At 31.9% G+C, this 18,021-nt stretch overlaps 2 protein-coding genes across 3 annotated transcripts in view; one reads left to right on the top strand and one right to left on the bottom strand.

The window, feature by feature from the left end:
* The window catches only part of LOC132759028 (uncharacterized), a 33,280-nt gene extending 31,191 nt beyond the window's left edge, over positions 1-2,089 (bottom strand). The window contains exon 1 of the mRNA XM_060750753.1: positions 981-2,089. The gene's annotated coding sequence lies outside the window, so the exon portion shown is untranslated. The remainder of the gene's footprint in view (positions 1-980) is intronic.
* A 401-nt stretch (positions 2,090-2,490) lies between these two features.
* On the top strand, positions 2,491-16,171 carry LOC132759027 (uncharacterized). Of its 2 annotated transcripts, XM_060750752.1 has the most exons (6): positions 2,491-2,620; positions 7,591-7,670; positions 10,242-10,262; positions 10,302-10,843; positions 11,231-11,453; positions 15,745-16,171. In XM_060750752.1, exons 3-6 carry the CDS (start codon positions 10,242-10,244, stop codon positions 15,913-15,915), a joined length of 957 nt encoding a protein of 318 aa, XP_060606735.1. In that variant the 5' UTR covers positions 2,491-2,620; positions 7,591-7,670; the 3' UTR covers positions 15,916-16,171. The 2 variants fall into 2 exon arrangements, with proteins under 2 accessions (XP_060606735.1, XP_060606734.1); XM_060750751.1 differs by having other exon boundaries at positions 2,498-2,620; positions 10,242-10,843.
* The last annotated feature ends 1,850 nt before the right edge of the window (positions 16,172-18,021 follow it).

The raw sequence follows: 18,021 nt of genomic DNA, 5'->3' as shown, positions 1-18,021 counted from the left end.
TTAAGTCACCTTTCCTGTATAATATTAATATTACCAAAATGGGTCAAACGTATACATGTACATTAATTTGATGGTTTGACCACAAAAGTTTGGTATATAAAAACGGTTCTCCCGTACATGACGTTCTGTATATTTACCACCTTCAGACACAAGAACCTTCATATAGACAATTAAAAACTCTTAAAAAAAAGAATTTCTTTTAAGAATATTAAAAATAATTTTGGGTTGAAGCGAAAAAGGGTAAACAAATTTATGTTCGCCGTTAGTGTAGCATAAACATAAAATAGAGCGAAGTACATGTACATGCATCATTCACAAGTTACTATATTTTGACACAATTTGTAAAAGTAAGCTTATTAAAAATATACGAGTCTTCATAATCTTTGACTATATTTACTTACTTTTACTTAAGTTTGGTTTAAATAATATTTATTTCTTCTTCCAGGTTTTCAGTACAAAAAAAACAATACTTTAAATACACAATTTGTCAAAGAAATTGCTTTTTATGAAATTTTTTAAACATGTCAAACATGTGTTTAATAATGTTTTTATAATCATGAATTTAGAGCATGTTAGATGTTTAACAACTGAAGAAAGTAGCATTGAATGTGCAGTAATTTTTCGTAAAGGTAGCATATTGTACACAAAATGTTATTTTGACTTCCATACAGAATACTTATTCGCTATAATTATACCAATTGCCAACAAGGCAAAAGAATCAAAGATAGATCATCTATATGGCAAGTAAGTATTTTTTATTGGAATTAAGATACCAAAGATTTAAGTTTTTGTGAAATAAAAATAATAGCATTTTTGAGGCATAATGGGCCTTTAACTTTAGAAAGTTTACAGTTTATATGAAACATTCTCATTACTTACGTTTGTGTATACTGGTTCAGAAAAAAATACACTTTTAATAAAACTACAATGTATATAAAATATGTATAAAAAACATGAACATGTACATGTACATACTTTACCTAAAATCACAATTTAAATTCCTTTCATGAAAAGTAACCGCGCAAAAATGTTCACACATTTAATTTCTCCGTTCCGGCACATGGAGGTTTTTCATCGGCAATGTCATGTTGAATTATTTCCCATTCAATAAAAGTCCATTAAATATTCAACATTGTCATCACCACAAACTTAAATATTGTTTTAATTTTCACGTATGTCCACTCTATTTAAGATATTAACTATTGAAGTGACCGGCACACTACAATAAGGTTTAACCTATTTGACTTAAAGTATAACATAAAATTAAATATCCAGCTTTAAATCCTTGTATATATATTTTTAACAACCTGAAAGTTAAAAGTACGAATAACTAATACGGTACTTAAAAACCGAAGTATTTTTTGACATTCAAAATCATTTAATATTACATGAACACACTCCCCACGTCAACTTGTTTTCAAAAAACACTATCTTATCAAATTAAAAGTCGCGTTTTCCCACTAAAACACTGTTGTTGTTGTTTTTTATGTTACTCAAAATATCTGTGTTTTTTTTGCAAATTATGATTATTATTTTTTATTAAACTTTATATTTTTTTACAATATCATTACAGATCGTAACAGTGCGTGTCTCCTATATTTACTGAATAATTCTACTGACTGTGTCGTAATAATATTTATTTAAAACTGTGCTCACACAATTCACTAATTGAATCATATATCTATTTTCGCTTTTAATCTCGAATTTCCACGCTATGTTAGTTGTTCGAGAAACCCGTGCCGTTTTATTTATACAGCTTTCGTATTGTTGTCATAGTTCAATGATAGAGATTTTATTATGAAGTATCCCCTATGTAAATGGTTGGTATAGATGTATAATGTTTCACATGTTAAAGCATTTAAGTTACAAGAGAATCTGCGTAGTGATACATTTAACAAGACCGTTACTATTATGGTCCCCCTGCAATTTTACATGGTACTGTTTTATCGACACTATCTATGTTGTCAGGTAATTGGATTAATAATTCATATTAGGTATTAATTAGAAATTGAGTGTTAGGCTCGCAGCGACTGAAATTAATGCGCGGATGGTGGTTAAATATCGATTAATGGCGCGAATAAAATATAGACCTATCAGGCAAAACTGGCTGTTAATAAGGAAAAAGTCAGACATTCCGAAAGGTCATATAGTTCTGACACATTTTTCACAACAACCATTTCGCCGTTTTCTTTTGAAAATGATTTTTAAATGTGTCTATGTTATCTTAAATATAAATCCAGAATATAAATTTTCACAACAAATATTCCGCTGTTTTCTTTTGAAAATGCTTTCAAAATGTGTCTATGTTACATTAATTATAAATGCAGAATATTTCTACGAACCATAAACTAAAAGGATGCTGAAATTAAAATAGATATTCTACATTATTGATACATAATTATGCAAACATACATAAAATAATTAAAAAAAACATTGAACGTTAACTTGTCGGATGATTTGACGTCACCGTGACTAGACTGATAATAGCGTGACGTCATATATTGACGTCGTTACCAAGATGACATTGAGTGCAACGCTCAAGTGAACTTTGTTTTGTTTTATACAGTCATTGAAAAACTGTTTATTTAAGGGGCAGGAGTTAAAAAACGTGACCGTAAAGGTATGATTTTTTTTTATTTAGTAAGTTAATGTCATTTCTTCATTTTTTTTCTAAAATAAATTCAATAACCTCCTCTTTGGAACACTGAATACAGACGATGTTGGTATTAAGTTCCGTGTAGGCTGTAATACAGCGTGTTTCTAAATTAAAACTGTTACCAGGGCAGTCATTTAGCCAAAACGCGTGGCATTAAAAGACAGGTAATAGCCAGTCATGTTATCAAATATATCAAATTTGTCATGAAAATATGAGACAAATATTTCTTTTATAAACTAATAATTAATAAATCATATCATATCTTTAAATGGTTTTTATCTTAATGTTCATAGAAAAAAATAAAATTTTCATTATACTCATTGAAAAAAAAATGATTTATTCAAAATAATAATAAAGTGTAGCGGAAATAGACTTTTTTATGGAAGAAAAGTTATATAAATGTAAGAACTTAAACCGCGGTTTACTGCTGTGATAAATATGTAAGATAAAAAGCGGTTCACACACTGAAACTAGGGGATCAGACTTTATATTAATGTATGAATTGTTATTAACTTTATCTTATAAATGAAAGTTCTTCATTACATTTTAGACCAAACTAGAACACTCTTTTTTCTTTGTGGTATATATGTGATGTGTGCTGTTATTATTTTTTTTTTATAAAACTTTCAATTTACTAGACTGATTATAAATTTAGCCGATTTATCAAAGTAAATGTGTAATGATTCATTTGAATACCACAATTCTAATAAAAGGGTTTAAATCTTATGAAATGAATTTTTATAAAATTTATCAACAGTAAAATTGTTATGTTTCCATAATCTTATTGTCGTTACTCGAAAGAGTTGTAACATAAAATGTCTGTGTTATTTAACACGCATATGTTTATACGTAAACTACGGAAGAGTATAATGACCCCCCTTATATATTTTATATGCCTGTTTAAAATACGACGATACATGATAACAACATAGTTCGTAATGGTTTTTTAAAAATTATATATATACTTCATATTGAACTTTTCTGTTTTTGGCTACTATACTGTTAAAGATACGTATTATAAACTTAAGTCTTTCTTAAGACCTTACTTTTATTTATAATAAATATGTTTTTCTTCTTTTCATTGAAATTCTACCTCAAGAAGCAGACGTTTTCTTGGAGTAAACGCTTTTATTTATTTGAAAACTATGTTTTCGAGGCACTATTTGTTTGACAGATATAGAGATGATATAATCATATAATATATAATAATCAGACAAGCCACACAAACACGAACATTTAGTAATTTAATTTAATTGCAAACGTTTCGGCTATATGCCTTCATCAGTGCAAAACATAATAAAATTACCGGAAGCGACGTCATAACGGAACACGCGTTAAACGCGCGAAAAACGTTATGGCGTTTAGCGGCAAAACTATGATAACATGTAGAAACAAATATTTATGCTATAAATAAAGCTGGTACATGAATTAAAATGGATCAACAGTGATACAGATCTATGTCTATTAGACAGTGTTAATAAAAATAAGATAATAGACAAACATATTAATATTCATGTAACCTATTATAAATCAAACAATACTTTATTATTTAGTCCATTTGGAATCAAAGTATTTAATTTATGGATCCAAATAGATTCTTTACATAACCGGTCCATGTTGTTGTCTATAATTTCTATAGGTAAAAATGAAAAATCTGACAATGAACACTTATTATCGTTTGATCCGAAATGGATCGCAACATGTGAAACTGGATTAACGTCACAATTTCTTATATCAAATCTATGTTTATTCATTCTGCATGATACATTTTGATTAGTCTGACCTACGTATTGCTTTTTACAGCCTTTACATGTAATGAGGTAAATTACATTACGCGTAGTACAATTAACATCATTGTGTAAATCAAAAGAACTACCTGTTATGCTGCTATTAAATTGGGAACCAACAATTATATTGTTACAATGTGAACATCTACTTCGTAAACATTGGCTAGATAAAAATGTGCGGTCAAGTAAAGCACTTCTCATAAGATAATCTCGAATGTTTTTAGGACGTCTATATGCTAAAATAGGTTTGAACTTGGTATGTATATTTTTAACGCTTACCTTATCAGACAAAAGTAATAGATCCCAATATTTATTTAAGATTTCACCAATATTAGGCAGAGATGTATTAAAACATACAGTAAAAGGTATTATTGAACTAGTATTTTTAACGACAGGACTTAGAGCATCATTTTGGGACATGCCTTCAATTTTAGAAAACGCTTTCTCAATAATAGATTTAGGATAATTTCTATCAGAAAAATATCTATTTAACGTATCTAAAGACTGCTTAAAAGTTCCGTCATCGGAAATGACACGTCTATAACGTTTAGCTTGACTAAACGGGATACCACGCTTACATGATAAAGGATGAGAGGATGTAAAATCTAAATACAAATGCATATTTGTAGGTTTGCAAAATATATCGGTAACAATTTTTCCTGTTACGTCTTTAGATACAGAAACATCAAGAAAAGGTACCGAACTTTTAGAAATATTGTAAGTGAATTTAATAGTCGGGTGGAAACTATTTAAGGAATCTATAAAAAAGTTTAGCGTTTCCAAAGAATCATTCCAAATCATAAAAATATTTTTTTTTTTTTTTTTTTTTTTTTTTTTTCATATAATATATATATATTCTTTTTATATCAAAACGAGAAAAGGGCCATTTAATATTATAATAATAGATGCGACTTATTATACCAAGAGAATCTAATTTAATTTATAAATTCATACATCTTTTTTTATGAGATTAATATGATAAAAGCTTAAGTGCACAACTACTGTATGTTAAGAAGAACATTCTGTTCTCTTAAATTTCCAAATATCATCGAAGAAACAATGCATATTTGTGATTTATGGTGTATAATAACAGATAAAACTCTGCAAGATCTATTTTAAATATCATATAACTTGTCAATTTTGTAAAGATATGTATTATACAAAGTTTTTTTTTTCTTGAAGGCATAAAATTATATAAGGGGGATCAGTATACTCTTCCGTAGTAAACAGAACAAAATATTATTCTGCCACTTTAAGTCATGTTTTTATCTGTTTAACAATAATTTTAATTCTATGTACGCGCTTTTCGATCTTAAGGCACTTTTCTACCATACTACCATTTATTTCATATTAGGATTTTGAAAGTTTTTATCTAATAAAAAAATATCAAACATGAATATTTGCAGAAGAAATATAGCTTTGTCGGACCGTCCAACATAGCTTTATACACTTTAAAGTTATACTATGCTCAAAGTTGATATTTGAAAATATTGATAATTGCTACACAGCGTCTTTGTAGATATAAAATAAACATGCTTAAACTTCACACAAAGTAGATATGTTATGTTTTAAACTTAACTTACTATTGATTATGTTTTAAACTTTACACACTATTGGAATATATAGTGTCTTTAAAAAACCTGGCAGTTTTTAAAGAGAGAACCAACTTTACTGGGAATGCGGCTTCCCATATATAGTTTGAATTTTCTTATTTTTTCAAACTTGACATATTCAGTTACAATTTCATATAATTCAATGAAGTTTTTCGATTTAAATATTTTACTCAAAGATGAGCATTATGCATTTATAAATATAACTCCAATACATCTGTTAAATATTCTGATCTTATATAACTTTTATAGAAAATATTTCCCGGGATATATTTCTTATATCACCCTGGGGCACATGGATACCACCCTAATTGAAAATATTTATAATATATAATTATATATAATTATGTCGCGCATTCTCCTTTTTGACGTCATCACATCATGACGTCACATCATCAATTTTGAAATATAGTTCTGTTAAATTTCTCTTATTTTGTTACATTTTTAACATGATGTATGGTGACGTCGACTTTCTTTTCCTAAAGAAGCAAAATTTACGCATGACGGCATTTATTTCTGCCTGTTATTCCATTTAGTTATGCTTTTCTTTTCATCCGCATTCAGATATAGTTTGGCTACAGTGAAAATTATATTTTATAAATTTCACTAGTGGTTTATCAGAATATAATCATCTGATATATTACAATAAAACACTAGAAAGCATGAAATAAAAATGATTTTTTTGCAACTCGTTCAATAAATTTAGTATTAAACCTACACTTATTCAATATCCTGTATGTTTTCAAACCACTTTGTATACTCTCAAATAGTTTTTATCGAATGGTTGCATATATGTTTTATCTAGTATCTTTAATATATGATATATGTGTCACGTATGTGATGGAAAAGTGTCAAACAACTACAGACGTTCCTATAAATAAAACGTCTATTACTTTAAAGTGTAATAGGCCCTATCATTGACTGCTGAATTGAATTTGTGACATCTTTATAACTTCCAACTTTCAATTCTGACGCAATGACGTCTTTAAATCATTTTATCACATAAACCGCGGCGCAGGAGTGTAATAAAGCCATTTAATAAAAACGATATTACACTAGTCAATATTACACTAGTGTAATAACACTTTGACGTCACGTAATTTGCGCTATAAACATAGCGTTAAAGAAAAATGATTCTTGTTAACAGTTTACCGTTCTTATTTTATATATGTGATAAATAGAACATTATATTCGTGTAGATTCAATACTAAATTTATTGAACTCGTTGAATAAAACAATATTATGCTCGCCAGAGGCTCGCATAATATTATTTTATTCAACTCGTTCAATAAATTTAGTATTAAACCTACACTCATTCAATATCCTCTATAAATTTTATTAAAGAAGAAAATTGTGAAATGTTTGAATTATTAAAGACTTCCTGCAGCAATTTTTTTCTAACTCACCGAGTAAGACTAAGGATTTTTGCGGCTTTTCTCGTTTCAAGTAACGTTATTATGACGTAATTGTTTGACGTCGTAACCATGTGCATATGACACAGTCAGATTTGATTTGAACTTTTAAGTTTATGTTTCAGTTGAGGAGAAAGCAGAAAGGCAGTGTATGGGAAATATTTTTCAGAAAAGAGATTTGTAAAGGGCACATTTACCTAGCTAGGTAAAATATAATTATTTTTGATTTATTATGTATTTATTACGGAAGCACAGAGGGGACATTCCGATTTTATATTATTTCCTATCTCGTGGCCACGAGTTATCTCTCAGAAAAAAAACAAAAAACAAACAATCCCTATCTCGTGGCCACGAGACGTAACTCAGAAAAAAAACGAAAAACAAAATGCTATCTCGTTCCCACGAGATACAACTAAGAAAAAAAACACAAACAAAAAATCCTTATCTCGTGGTCACGAGTTATAACTCAGAAAAAAACAACAACAAAAAACAAAATTTGCAATCTCGTGGCCACGAGTTATAAATAAAAAAAAATCGCTATCTTGTTATCGCGAGTTAATCGACCAGTCAGCTTTTTATTCTATCTCGTTAAAATAAAATCATTCTATAGGCCGCCATCTTGTATGTCTACTCGCGCCGAAATCAACGAGCGCATCTTCGATTTTATTGGTCAGCTAACTCGTTACCACGACCTAGATGTGTTTATCTGATTAGTCTGCTAACTCGTGGCCACGAGATAGCAATTTTTGTTTTTTGTTGTTTTTTCTGAGTTATAACTCGTGGCCACGAGATAGCAATTTTTTTTTCTGAGTTATAACTCGCGGCCACGAGATAGCGAATTTTTGTTTTTTTTTTTGTTTTATTCGGAGTTATAACTCGTGGTCACGAGATAGCAAATTTTTGTTTTTTGTTTTTTTCTGACTTATATCTTGTGGGAACGAGATAGGGAATTTTTTTTTTTTTTTTTTTGAGTTATATCTCGTGGCCACGAGATAGGAAAATAAAATAAAATCGGAATGTCCCCTCTGTGCTTCCGTAATTTATAAATATTGATGAAATTAAATGCGTATTTGCATTTTCCGTACTTTCACTGTAAAAATTTACGTTTCACTGTAATGAAACATATGAATGAAACGTATTTTCACTGGTCTCTTGCCGGAAAACTTTCTTCTAAATTCAACCAATATACAAAAGTTAAGGGAAAGCCTTTCAAAATGTAATGTCAAAAATTGAGAGAAAAATGTACATGTATATAATAAACAGAAAAATCAAGTTTTTTTTTCTATAAATAAAGGATTTATTTTCATCGAGTGGTATGGTATGAAAATTATCATATTTCATACCACTCGATGAAAATAAATACTGTGTGTATAGAAAAAACTTGAATATCCTCTATTTATCCTCTATTTATTTCATGTTCGAACAGTAGAACCAGATCATTATTTTAACATTTTCAGATCAAATTTTTTAAGATCAAACTATCGTGAATCCCACTCGTGAACACCAGTTGTTCAGATTCATTTAGTTTTATTTTTTAAATATTCAGATTTATTTTCATGTAAAAAATAACATTTTCAAATGTCCTTTGTAAGAGTTATCACTGAAATGCTAGACTAAGTGGTCTGAAAATACGGCTGTCGTTTCATTAAGCAATTATTTTATCTTGATGAATTATAAAATTTGACAATCAAAACAAAACAAACATGTAAACGAACTAAATTTAACTTCAACTGTTACTTAGATTTATAATTTTACACTCAATTTAACTTGAAAACCACTGATAAATTTTAATACAAACTACACACATATGTTAAGAGTTATTACATAAAGATCAGTTCTACCGATGACACAGACAATAAATAACATCTTGTATATCAATCAATATGTTCCCAATATATTCAGATGTGCTGGTCCCTCTTTTATTCTGTTTAATCAAACATAGTTTCTGGCTAAATTTCATTTTCATTAATGTCCCTGACTGCAGAGCTATAATAAACAATTTAAAAAGAAAACATATACATATTCAATACGAACGACATTTCTGTATGGCCCAATGTTGATTACAACTTACCTATGCTAAATCTATAAGTTCGGAGATTAATATTTAGTAAATCGTGCCCCGAAAAAGGAATGAACTAACAAATGAACGAACGGACGAACAAAAAAAAAAACACCACCAAAACCAAACCAAATCAGCCCAGAACAAAACAAACACCATCCAGAAATCAAATACCACGAATTTCTTTGTTAACAAATATTTATTATCAGAACCTTTAGCTTTCAAACTAGATCTTTACACACATATATGTCATAGTGCACTGAATGGTGACTCAAGTATATACATTGTATTATCTTTTGTTAATTTACTTAAAGTGACATTATGCCCATCAAAGGGTATATAGTGAGTGAACAGGTGAATATCATAATAAGATTTCATTTTGCCATAATTACTTTTAATTGAATAAATTGTTTCCCATAAACAATAAATAATGCGCAGATACAAATGAAATTTCTGTAAATATCTATTAGAATTTACCTATAACGCTGAGTTTATAAAAAGAGTGGGACAGTCTTTTTATATTTCAGACATATTTATAATTTTATCCTAAATGTTTTCCAATATTTTCTGTTGGTCAAACACCATTTTAACGGTCAATCTTTTGAAATATAAAGTCAATTCAGCTCAACTTTACTATGAAAATATGAGCCTAATGTCACTTTAATCCTTTATAAAAGTGCTACAGCATGGGATTATGCCTGTTATTTTCTTCTATAGATGTGGCTTTTACGGGATGAAAAACGGAGAATAAGGCGTGCAAAGCTCTTCAGTTATTTCCCCTTCTTGTACTCGCTGTTCCCCAACAGCAATCGTCGGGGTAGCTACGATTTAGAGAAAAGACGTCGACAAGAGAATGTCATCATTCCTTCCGGAAGTAACTGCAAGAAAACATTTCCTCCTCCGAAAGATGACATGGAAGAAAAGTTTTTAATGGCACTTTATGATGAGGGGCTTCTCAAAACAAACTTTATCATCAAAGACGGCAGCAAGAAACGCAAACGAGAAACGATGGTCGTCTTTGTCAAATTTGATCACCCGGTTATCGAAATCGGCCTCGGATTTACCAATAGAGAGCTTGCTATGACAGACAGATTCGAGAAATATCGCTGCTTCATGCCAAACAACGAATTGGAAATTGACGGCACCTGTCGAGTTTCCATCGAAATTAAACAAGAGCTTCCCAGGAGACATCGTGGAAAATCGCAAAGTCGTATTGTGTCAACGATGATCGATATCTATGACCCGGAAGTTGAAAATCATCTGCTTAAGAAGTTTAGGAGACGTCGGAGGAGACGTCGCTCAATCTTTACGCGAAAAGGGTAAATATTTCACGTTGACTTAATCAAAATGAAAATGTTGATAATCCATATAAAATAAACATACCTTGAAAAGATATATATGGAATCAAAATCTTCTTTATTTATGATTTTACATTTTATAAAACAAATGCTGAATTTCTGTAGAACAGTAATTTAAATAAAGTTTTGAATAATAATAATTTTGTAAATATTTAAATGCGAGTTTTATATGGCAAATAGACAAATTAGCTGACAAAAAACAACAACAACAAAAACAAAAAATGAGAACAGATAATTATCATAATCAAGGAACTTTACCCACAAATTTCGTTTATTGTTTACGCGGACTTGTATATTCAGAAACATTTCACAGAAAATATTTGTTTTAATTCAAATCTCATTTTACAGACAACACGGACTAGTCCGCCCACCGCCAACTAAACCAGTTTTGATTGGAGATAATTTGGCGGCCGAGAATAGGTTAAACCCAAGGTTCATGATGCCACATCAGACACCCGAGGAATTACGAGTCATGATGCATGTTATGACGTATAGGATGGGGGAGCTGGGCGAGCAACAACGATTCTACAGATACCGACAGGGGCCAGTTCCGGCAGACTATGTGTTACCGGTATGTTACATGTGTTCATATAATTGTTAATCCTGTATTCCGTGGTGTATATCTGTGTTTTGTGGTGTTTAACAGTATGTTTGGTTCTGTGGTTTCGTGGTGTAAGTAATAATTTTTATACTGTAAGACAGTGTGTTTGATGATGTATGTCAATGTGTCCTGTTGTGTACGACAGTGTGTTTGGTGGTCTGTTACAACGTGTGTTCGGTATATGACAATGTGTTTGGTGATTATATAAATATGTTTTGTTGTGTATTACAATGTGTTGGTGGTGTATGACATTGTGTTTGGTGCTTTATGTATATTTTTTGTACTGTATGACAGTATATTTGGTGGTGTTTATGATTTTGTTTGCTGTGTATGACAATATGTGTACTGGTGTATGTCAATATGTTTTGTTGTGTATGACAATGCGTTTTGTTGTTATGAGAATGTATTTAGTGGCGTATGACAATGTGTTTTTGGGTGTTTGGTGATGTGTGACAGTGTATTTGGTGGTGTATGAGAGTGTTTGGTATATGACAGTGTATTTTGTAGCGTATGTGTTTGGTGGTATATGACAGTGTGTTTGGTTGTGTATAACAATGTATGTTGTGGTGGTTGGCAGTCTTTGACGGCGAATGTCATAGCGTTTGGTGACGTATGACAATGCGTTTTGTGGTGTATGACAATGTGTTTTGTGGTGTATGACAATGTGTATTGTGGTAATATCAATGTGTTTTGTGGTGTATGACATTGTATTTAGCGGTATATGTAAATGTGTTTTTTGTGTATGACAATCTGTGTTGTGGTGTAAGACAGTTTGTTTAATTGCGAATGTCATTGTGTATGGTGGCGAATGACAATGTGTTTGGTGGCGTATGACAATGTGTTTGGTGATGTATGTCAATGTGTATTATTATATGGCAATGTGTTTTGTTGTGTATGGCAGCGTGTTTTGTGGTGTTTGGAAGTATATGAAATTAAGTTTTGTGGTGTATTAGAGTATGTTTTGTAGTACATAGCATGTATTGCTTGGTAGTATATGCCATTGTGTTTGGAAATGTATTGCATTGTGTTTTGCAGTGAATGACATTGTTTTAGTAGTGTATGACATTATGACAGTGTTATTGGGGGTGTAAGATAGTGTTTGGTATGTATGGCAGTGTACTTGGTTCGTTTGACGGCGTGTTTGGAAAATTTATGACAGTAAATGAGGAGGTAGTGTGTTTTTATGTTAGACGGTGTTTTTATTTTAATTATTACGGTGTAATTTGTATGAAAGTGTGTGTGTGATAGCAATGTAAATGTATTTGGTAATGCATGACTGTGTGCTTTGTGTTGTACGAAAGTATGTGGTTGTGCAAGCAGTTCCGTTAGCATCGGACTTGTGGGGCGTCCGTTGCCCAGTGGTTAAGGTCGTTGACTTCGAATCTTTTCCCCTAACCGCTATGGGTTCGAATCCCGACAAGGACTTTGGATTCTTCCATATGATGAAGTTATCCAGCTAGCTTACGGAACGTCGGTGGTTCTACTCAGGTGCCCGTTCCTGCCTTAAATAATGTACAGAAGTGCTCCTGAGGTCTTCCCCCACCAGTAAAGCTGGACGGCGCCAGAGCGACGTAAAACCCAATCAATCAATGAATCAATCAATGAATCAATCAATGAATCAACCAATGAATCAATGAATCAATCAATCATCCATCCATCCATCCATCCATCCATCCATCCATCCATCCATCCATCCAACCAACCAAACAACCAACCATCAAACGAACAAACAAACAAAACAAAACAAAACAAACATCGGATTTGTAATCCAGGTGTGGCTTTTTTGTTGCTCAGATAAGCCATAACTAGTCAAAAGCCAGAAATATATTTCCTAGATTATTTAGTCCAATTGTCATTTGTCTCTCAACGGTGATTCAAAGTCTTGTGGGATTACTAAAATGTCACTTGCGAGGAAACTGGTAATTACTGGTCAGTTATCTAGGAAAGAACTAACCACCAAGAGAAAAACAAACATTTTAATACATGTATTGAAATAATCCTAATCACAAGAAAACCAAACAATATGTTTGGTTGGATGTGTGTAACAGTTTGTTTGTGTATGACAGTGTGTTTGTAGTGTATAACACTTTTTTATATTGTATGACAGTGTGTTTGGTGATATATGTCAATGTGTTTGGTGGTGTTTGTCGTTGTTTTTGATTAGGCATAACAATGTTCGATAGTGTATGACAGTGTGTTTTGGTAGTGCATGATATGGTGTTCAGTTGTGTTAAAAATGTGTTCGATAGTGTATGACAGTGTGTTTTGGTAGTGTATGACATGGTGTTTATTTGCGTTAAAAAATGTGTTCGGTAGTGTATGACAGTGTGTTTTAGTAGTGCATGACATGGTGTTCATTTGTGTTAAATTGAGTTCGGTAGTGTATGACAGTGTGTTTTGGTAATGCATGACATGGTGTTCATTTGTGTTAAATTGTGTTCGGTAGTGTATGACAGTGTGTTTTGGTAATGTATGACATGGTGTTCATTTGTGTTAAATTGTGTTCGGTAGTGTATGCCAGTGTGTTTTGGTAATGTATGACATGGTGTTCATTTGTGTTAAAAATGTGTTCAGTAGTGTATGACAGTGTGTTTTGGTGATGTATGACATGGTGTTCATTTGTGTTAAATTGTGTTCGGTAGTGTATGACAGTGTGTTTTAGTAGTGCATGACATGGTGTTCATTTGTGTTAAAAATGTGTTTGGTAGTGTTTGACAGTGTGTTTTGGTAGTGCATGACATGGTGTTCATTTGTGTTAATTTGTGTTCGGTAGTGTATGACAGTGTGTTTTGGTAATGTATGACATGGTGTTCATTTGTGTTAAATTGTGTTCGGTAGTGTATGACAGTGTGTTTTGGTAATGTATGACATGGTGTTCATTTGTGTTAAATTGTGTTCGGTAGTGTATGACAGTGTGTTTTGGTAATGTATGACATGGTGTTCATTTGTGTTAAAAATGTGTTCAGTAGTGTATGACAGTGTGTTTTGGTAGTGCATGACATGGTGTTCATTTGTGTTAAATTGTGTTCGGTAGTGTATGACAGTGTGTTTTGGTAGTGCATGACATGGTGTTCATTTGTGTTAAAAATGTGTTTGGTAGTGTATGACAGTGTGTTTTGGTAGTGCATGACATGGTGTTTTGGTAGTGTATGACATGGTGTTCATTTGTGTTAAATTGTGTTCGGTAGTGTATGACAGTGTGTTTTGGTAGTGCATGACATGGTGTTTTGGTAGTGTATGACATGGTGTTCATTTATGTTAAATTGTGTTTGGTAGTGTATGACAGTGTGTTTTGGTAGTGTATGACATTGTGTTTTGGTAGTGTATGACATGGTGTTCATTTGTGTTAAATTGTGTTCGGTAGTGTATGACAGTGTGTTTTGGTAGTGCATGACATGGTGTTCATTTGTGTTAAAAATGTGTTCGGTAGTGTATGCCAGTGTGTTTTGGTAATGTATGACATGGTGTTCATTTGTGTTAAAAATATGTTCGGTAGTGTATGACAGTGTGTTTTGGTCGTGCATGACATGGTGTTCATTTGTGTTAAAAATGTGTTCGGTAGTGTATGACAGTGTGTTTTGGTAGTGTATGACATGGTGTTTATTTGTGTTAAAAATGTGTTCGGTAGTGTATGACAGTGTGTTTTAGTAGTGCGTGACATGGTGTTCATTTGTGTTAAAAATGTGTTCGGTAGTGTATGACAGTGTGTTTTGGTAGTGCATGACATGGTGTTCATTTGTGTTAAAAATGTGTTCGGTAGTGTATGACAGTGTGTTTTGGTAGTGCATGACATGGTGTTCATTTGTGTTAAAAATGTGTTCGGTAGTGTATGACAGTGTGTTTTAGTAGTGCATGACATGGTGTTCATTTGTGTTAAAAATGTGTTCGGTTGTGTATGACAGTATGTTTTGGTAGTGCATGACATGGTGTTCATTTGTGTTAAAAATATGTTCGGTAGTGTATGACATTGTGTTTTGGTAGTGCATGACATGGTGTTCATTTGTGTTAAAAATGTGTTCGGTAGTGTATGACAGTGTGTTTTGGTAGTGCATGACATGGTGTTCATTTGTGTTAAAAATGTGTTCGGTAGTGTATGACAGTGTGTTTAGTGGTGTTTACAGTTTAGTGTGTAGTAATTTATGACAGAACAATTATTAGTGATGTGCGACGGTGTGTGTTGTATATATTTCAGTATTTTGACAGTACATATACGATCTTGTTACGTCTAATTTTTCCTTCACTTTCTCTTCTTATATTTTAGAACAATCTAAACGATGTTAGCCAAAGAGAAACAGACAGGCATTTTCCACGGCGCCCAACTGTACCACGGAGCGTGCACAGAAGCGGGAGTGACCCGGATCAGCCGTTAGATAACCGACGTGTAATACCTGCTGTCTTTGAATTTGAGGAGTCAGATATGTTTCATCTATAAATAAAACCCGGATGTCCGAGAAATGTATAAAATATCATCTATAAACCTGGATTTGTTTTGACCTTTTTTTGGAATATTTAACATGTAACCTAAATAGAAATGTTTTTTTCATTTTTGTTACCTTTAAAAGCTTGAACTTGAAAATCAAAACGAACTGTTAAATTATAAATCGTTTTGAATATTTTTGAAAATTTGCTCTGGATATTTTTCTGTGAAGTTTAAAATTAAAAGTAAAATAAATGCTTTATAAAGTCTATTTCCACTGTTTTCATTACACCATGTAAAATGCATTTTGTGTGAATGAAATTATATTATACTTGTATTATTATGTCTGCCTCAAATAAGATAAGACATGTCATTCAAAAAGAGCGTTTTCTGGTTTAAAATTATTTCCCACAATTAACTTAACAAAAAATATACCCTTTGATTAAAAACACAAAAACTTCAAATTACTTGCAAACGAAAACAAAAAAGGACCTGTGATACAACGGGAGGTAACTCTGAAATTAAACAGCGCATACTTCTGAATAGTTAGTTCTCTTCCAAAACAACAAGGCTCTTTACAATAATTTTGTGTAGAAGCACAAGGAACAAGGAAACTCAGACCTGTCCTCCAGTAAAAGGCTTACATGCAATGCCGCAAATTTGTAATACCAATAAAGCCTAGAAAAGCTACAGACTAGATTTTGATGACTGTAGTTTATCTGCTGGTATTTATAGAAAGATATAATGCCTAAATTCTATAAACATATTCAGACTTTATTTAATTGAAAAGTCTGAATTGTGCATATTTTATTAACATTATATATAGTTGCTTACGGAAGTATTTGTAATAACCAGTCCGTAAAACCACGGGCTTAAATTACATGTAAATTAATTCCAGTGGTAAAACTAAATAAAACAGGCGTTTTACAAATAAAACCAAACTTAAAGGCCGTGAATGTAAGTTATTGAATCATTTAATACTCCTGTTGTTGTGTACAGTACTGTATTTGCGGCATATACTGTCATATACACACTAAGTATACTGCTGTCTGTGATCGTGCATTTAGAAAGTATATTGGGACCGAGTCCAGTTCTACCGCCACTGAGGCAGGTCTTCATTACTGGTTTGACAGATAATTGAGCCGCGTCATGACAAAACCAACAAAATGGGTTTGCGACCAGCATGAATCCATACCAGCCTGCGCATCCGCGCAGTATGATCAGCATCCATGCTGTTCGCTTACATACCCTATAACAAGTAGAGAAACTGATAGCGAACAGCATGGATCCTGATCAGACTGCGCGGATGCGCAGGCTGGTCTGGATCCATGCTGGTCGCAAACGCACTATGTTGGTTTTGTCGTGACGCGGCTCATTAATTATGTAAATATTATTGAAATATCTACAGTATTTCATTTATTTTAATATACAGGTAACACATACTACATGTACTAACAAAACAGTGAACTATATTATCACGTCCCTTTAATAGCAACATGTGTTAATAACCACACATTTTCAGTAATACTAAAGAACGCAAAATCATACCGTTCAGTTAAATAGAAGACAAATGGGACAACAGCAGTGCTAAGATAAAATATAGCAAACCTGGCTTCCAAAGTGCCTTTCGTTCGGAAGTTCAAGTTGTCATGTCAGTGTAATTTGGAGTTTAAATTGGCATGTCATCGAAATTTGAATAACGTTATCAACAGTCCACAGCCATTTAAGGATAACAACGAAATCAGATCGTAACATGAAAAACAGTTAAATGAAAACATTTATGAGGTTTTTGTGCAGCAATAAGAAAAGAAAAGTAAATGTTAATTTAAAATACATAATAATTTATGGAACTTTTTCTAAGCTGAATGTTAATGGAAACTTTTTAAGTTGATATAAAATAAATAATATAAAGAAATTTGACGCTCTTAGAAACTTAAATTCCTGTTAAAATCGAAAGATATACGAGTTTCATTTTTGCACAATAAATTCGTTGACAAAATCTAGTTCTGGATCTTTGTAAAACATATAGAAAGACTGATACTATATTTTATTGAATCATTGTGTCACAGATTGAAATATTCGGTATTAATGGCAGCTGGCGCTTTCCATAGTTTTGTTTAA

This window comes from Ruditapes philippinarum, unplaced genomic scaffold (genome assembly GCF_026571515.1).
Source record: "Ruditapes philippinarum isolate M1 unplaced genomic scaffold, ASM2657151v2 ctg5982_1_1_1_1, whole genome shotgun sequence".
In the NCBI taxonomy this organism is placed as follows: domain Eukaryota; kingdom Metazoa; phylum Mollusca; class Bivalvia; order Venerida; family Veneridae; genus Ruditapes; species Ruditapes philippinarum.
This window is presented reverse-complemented; position numbering and strand designations above follow the sequence as displayed.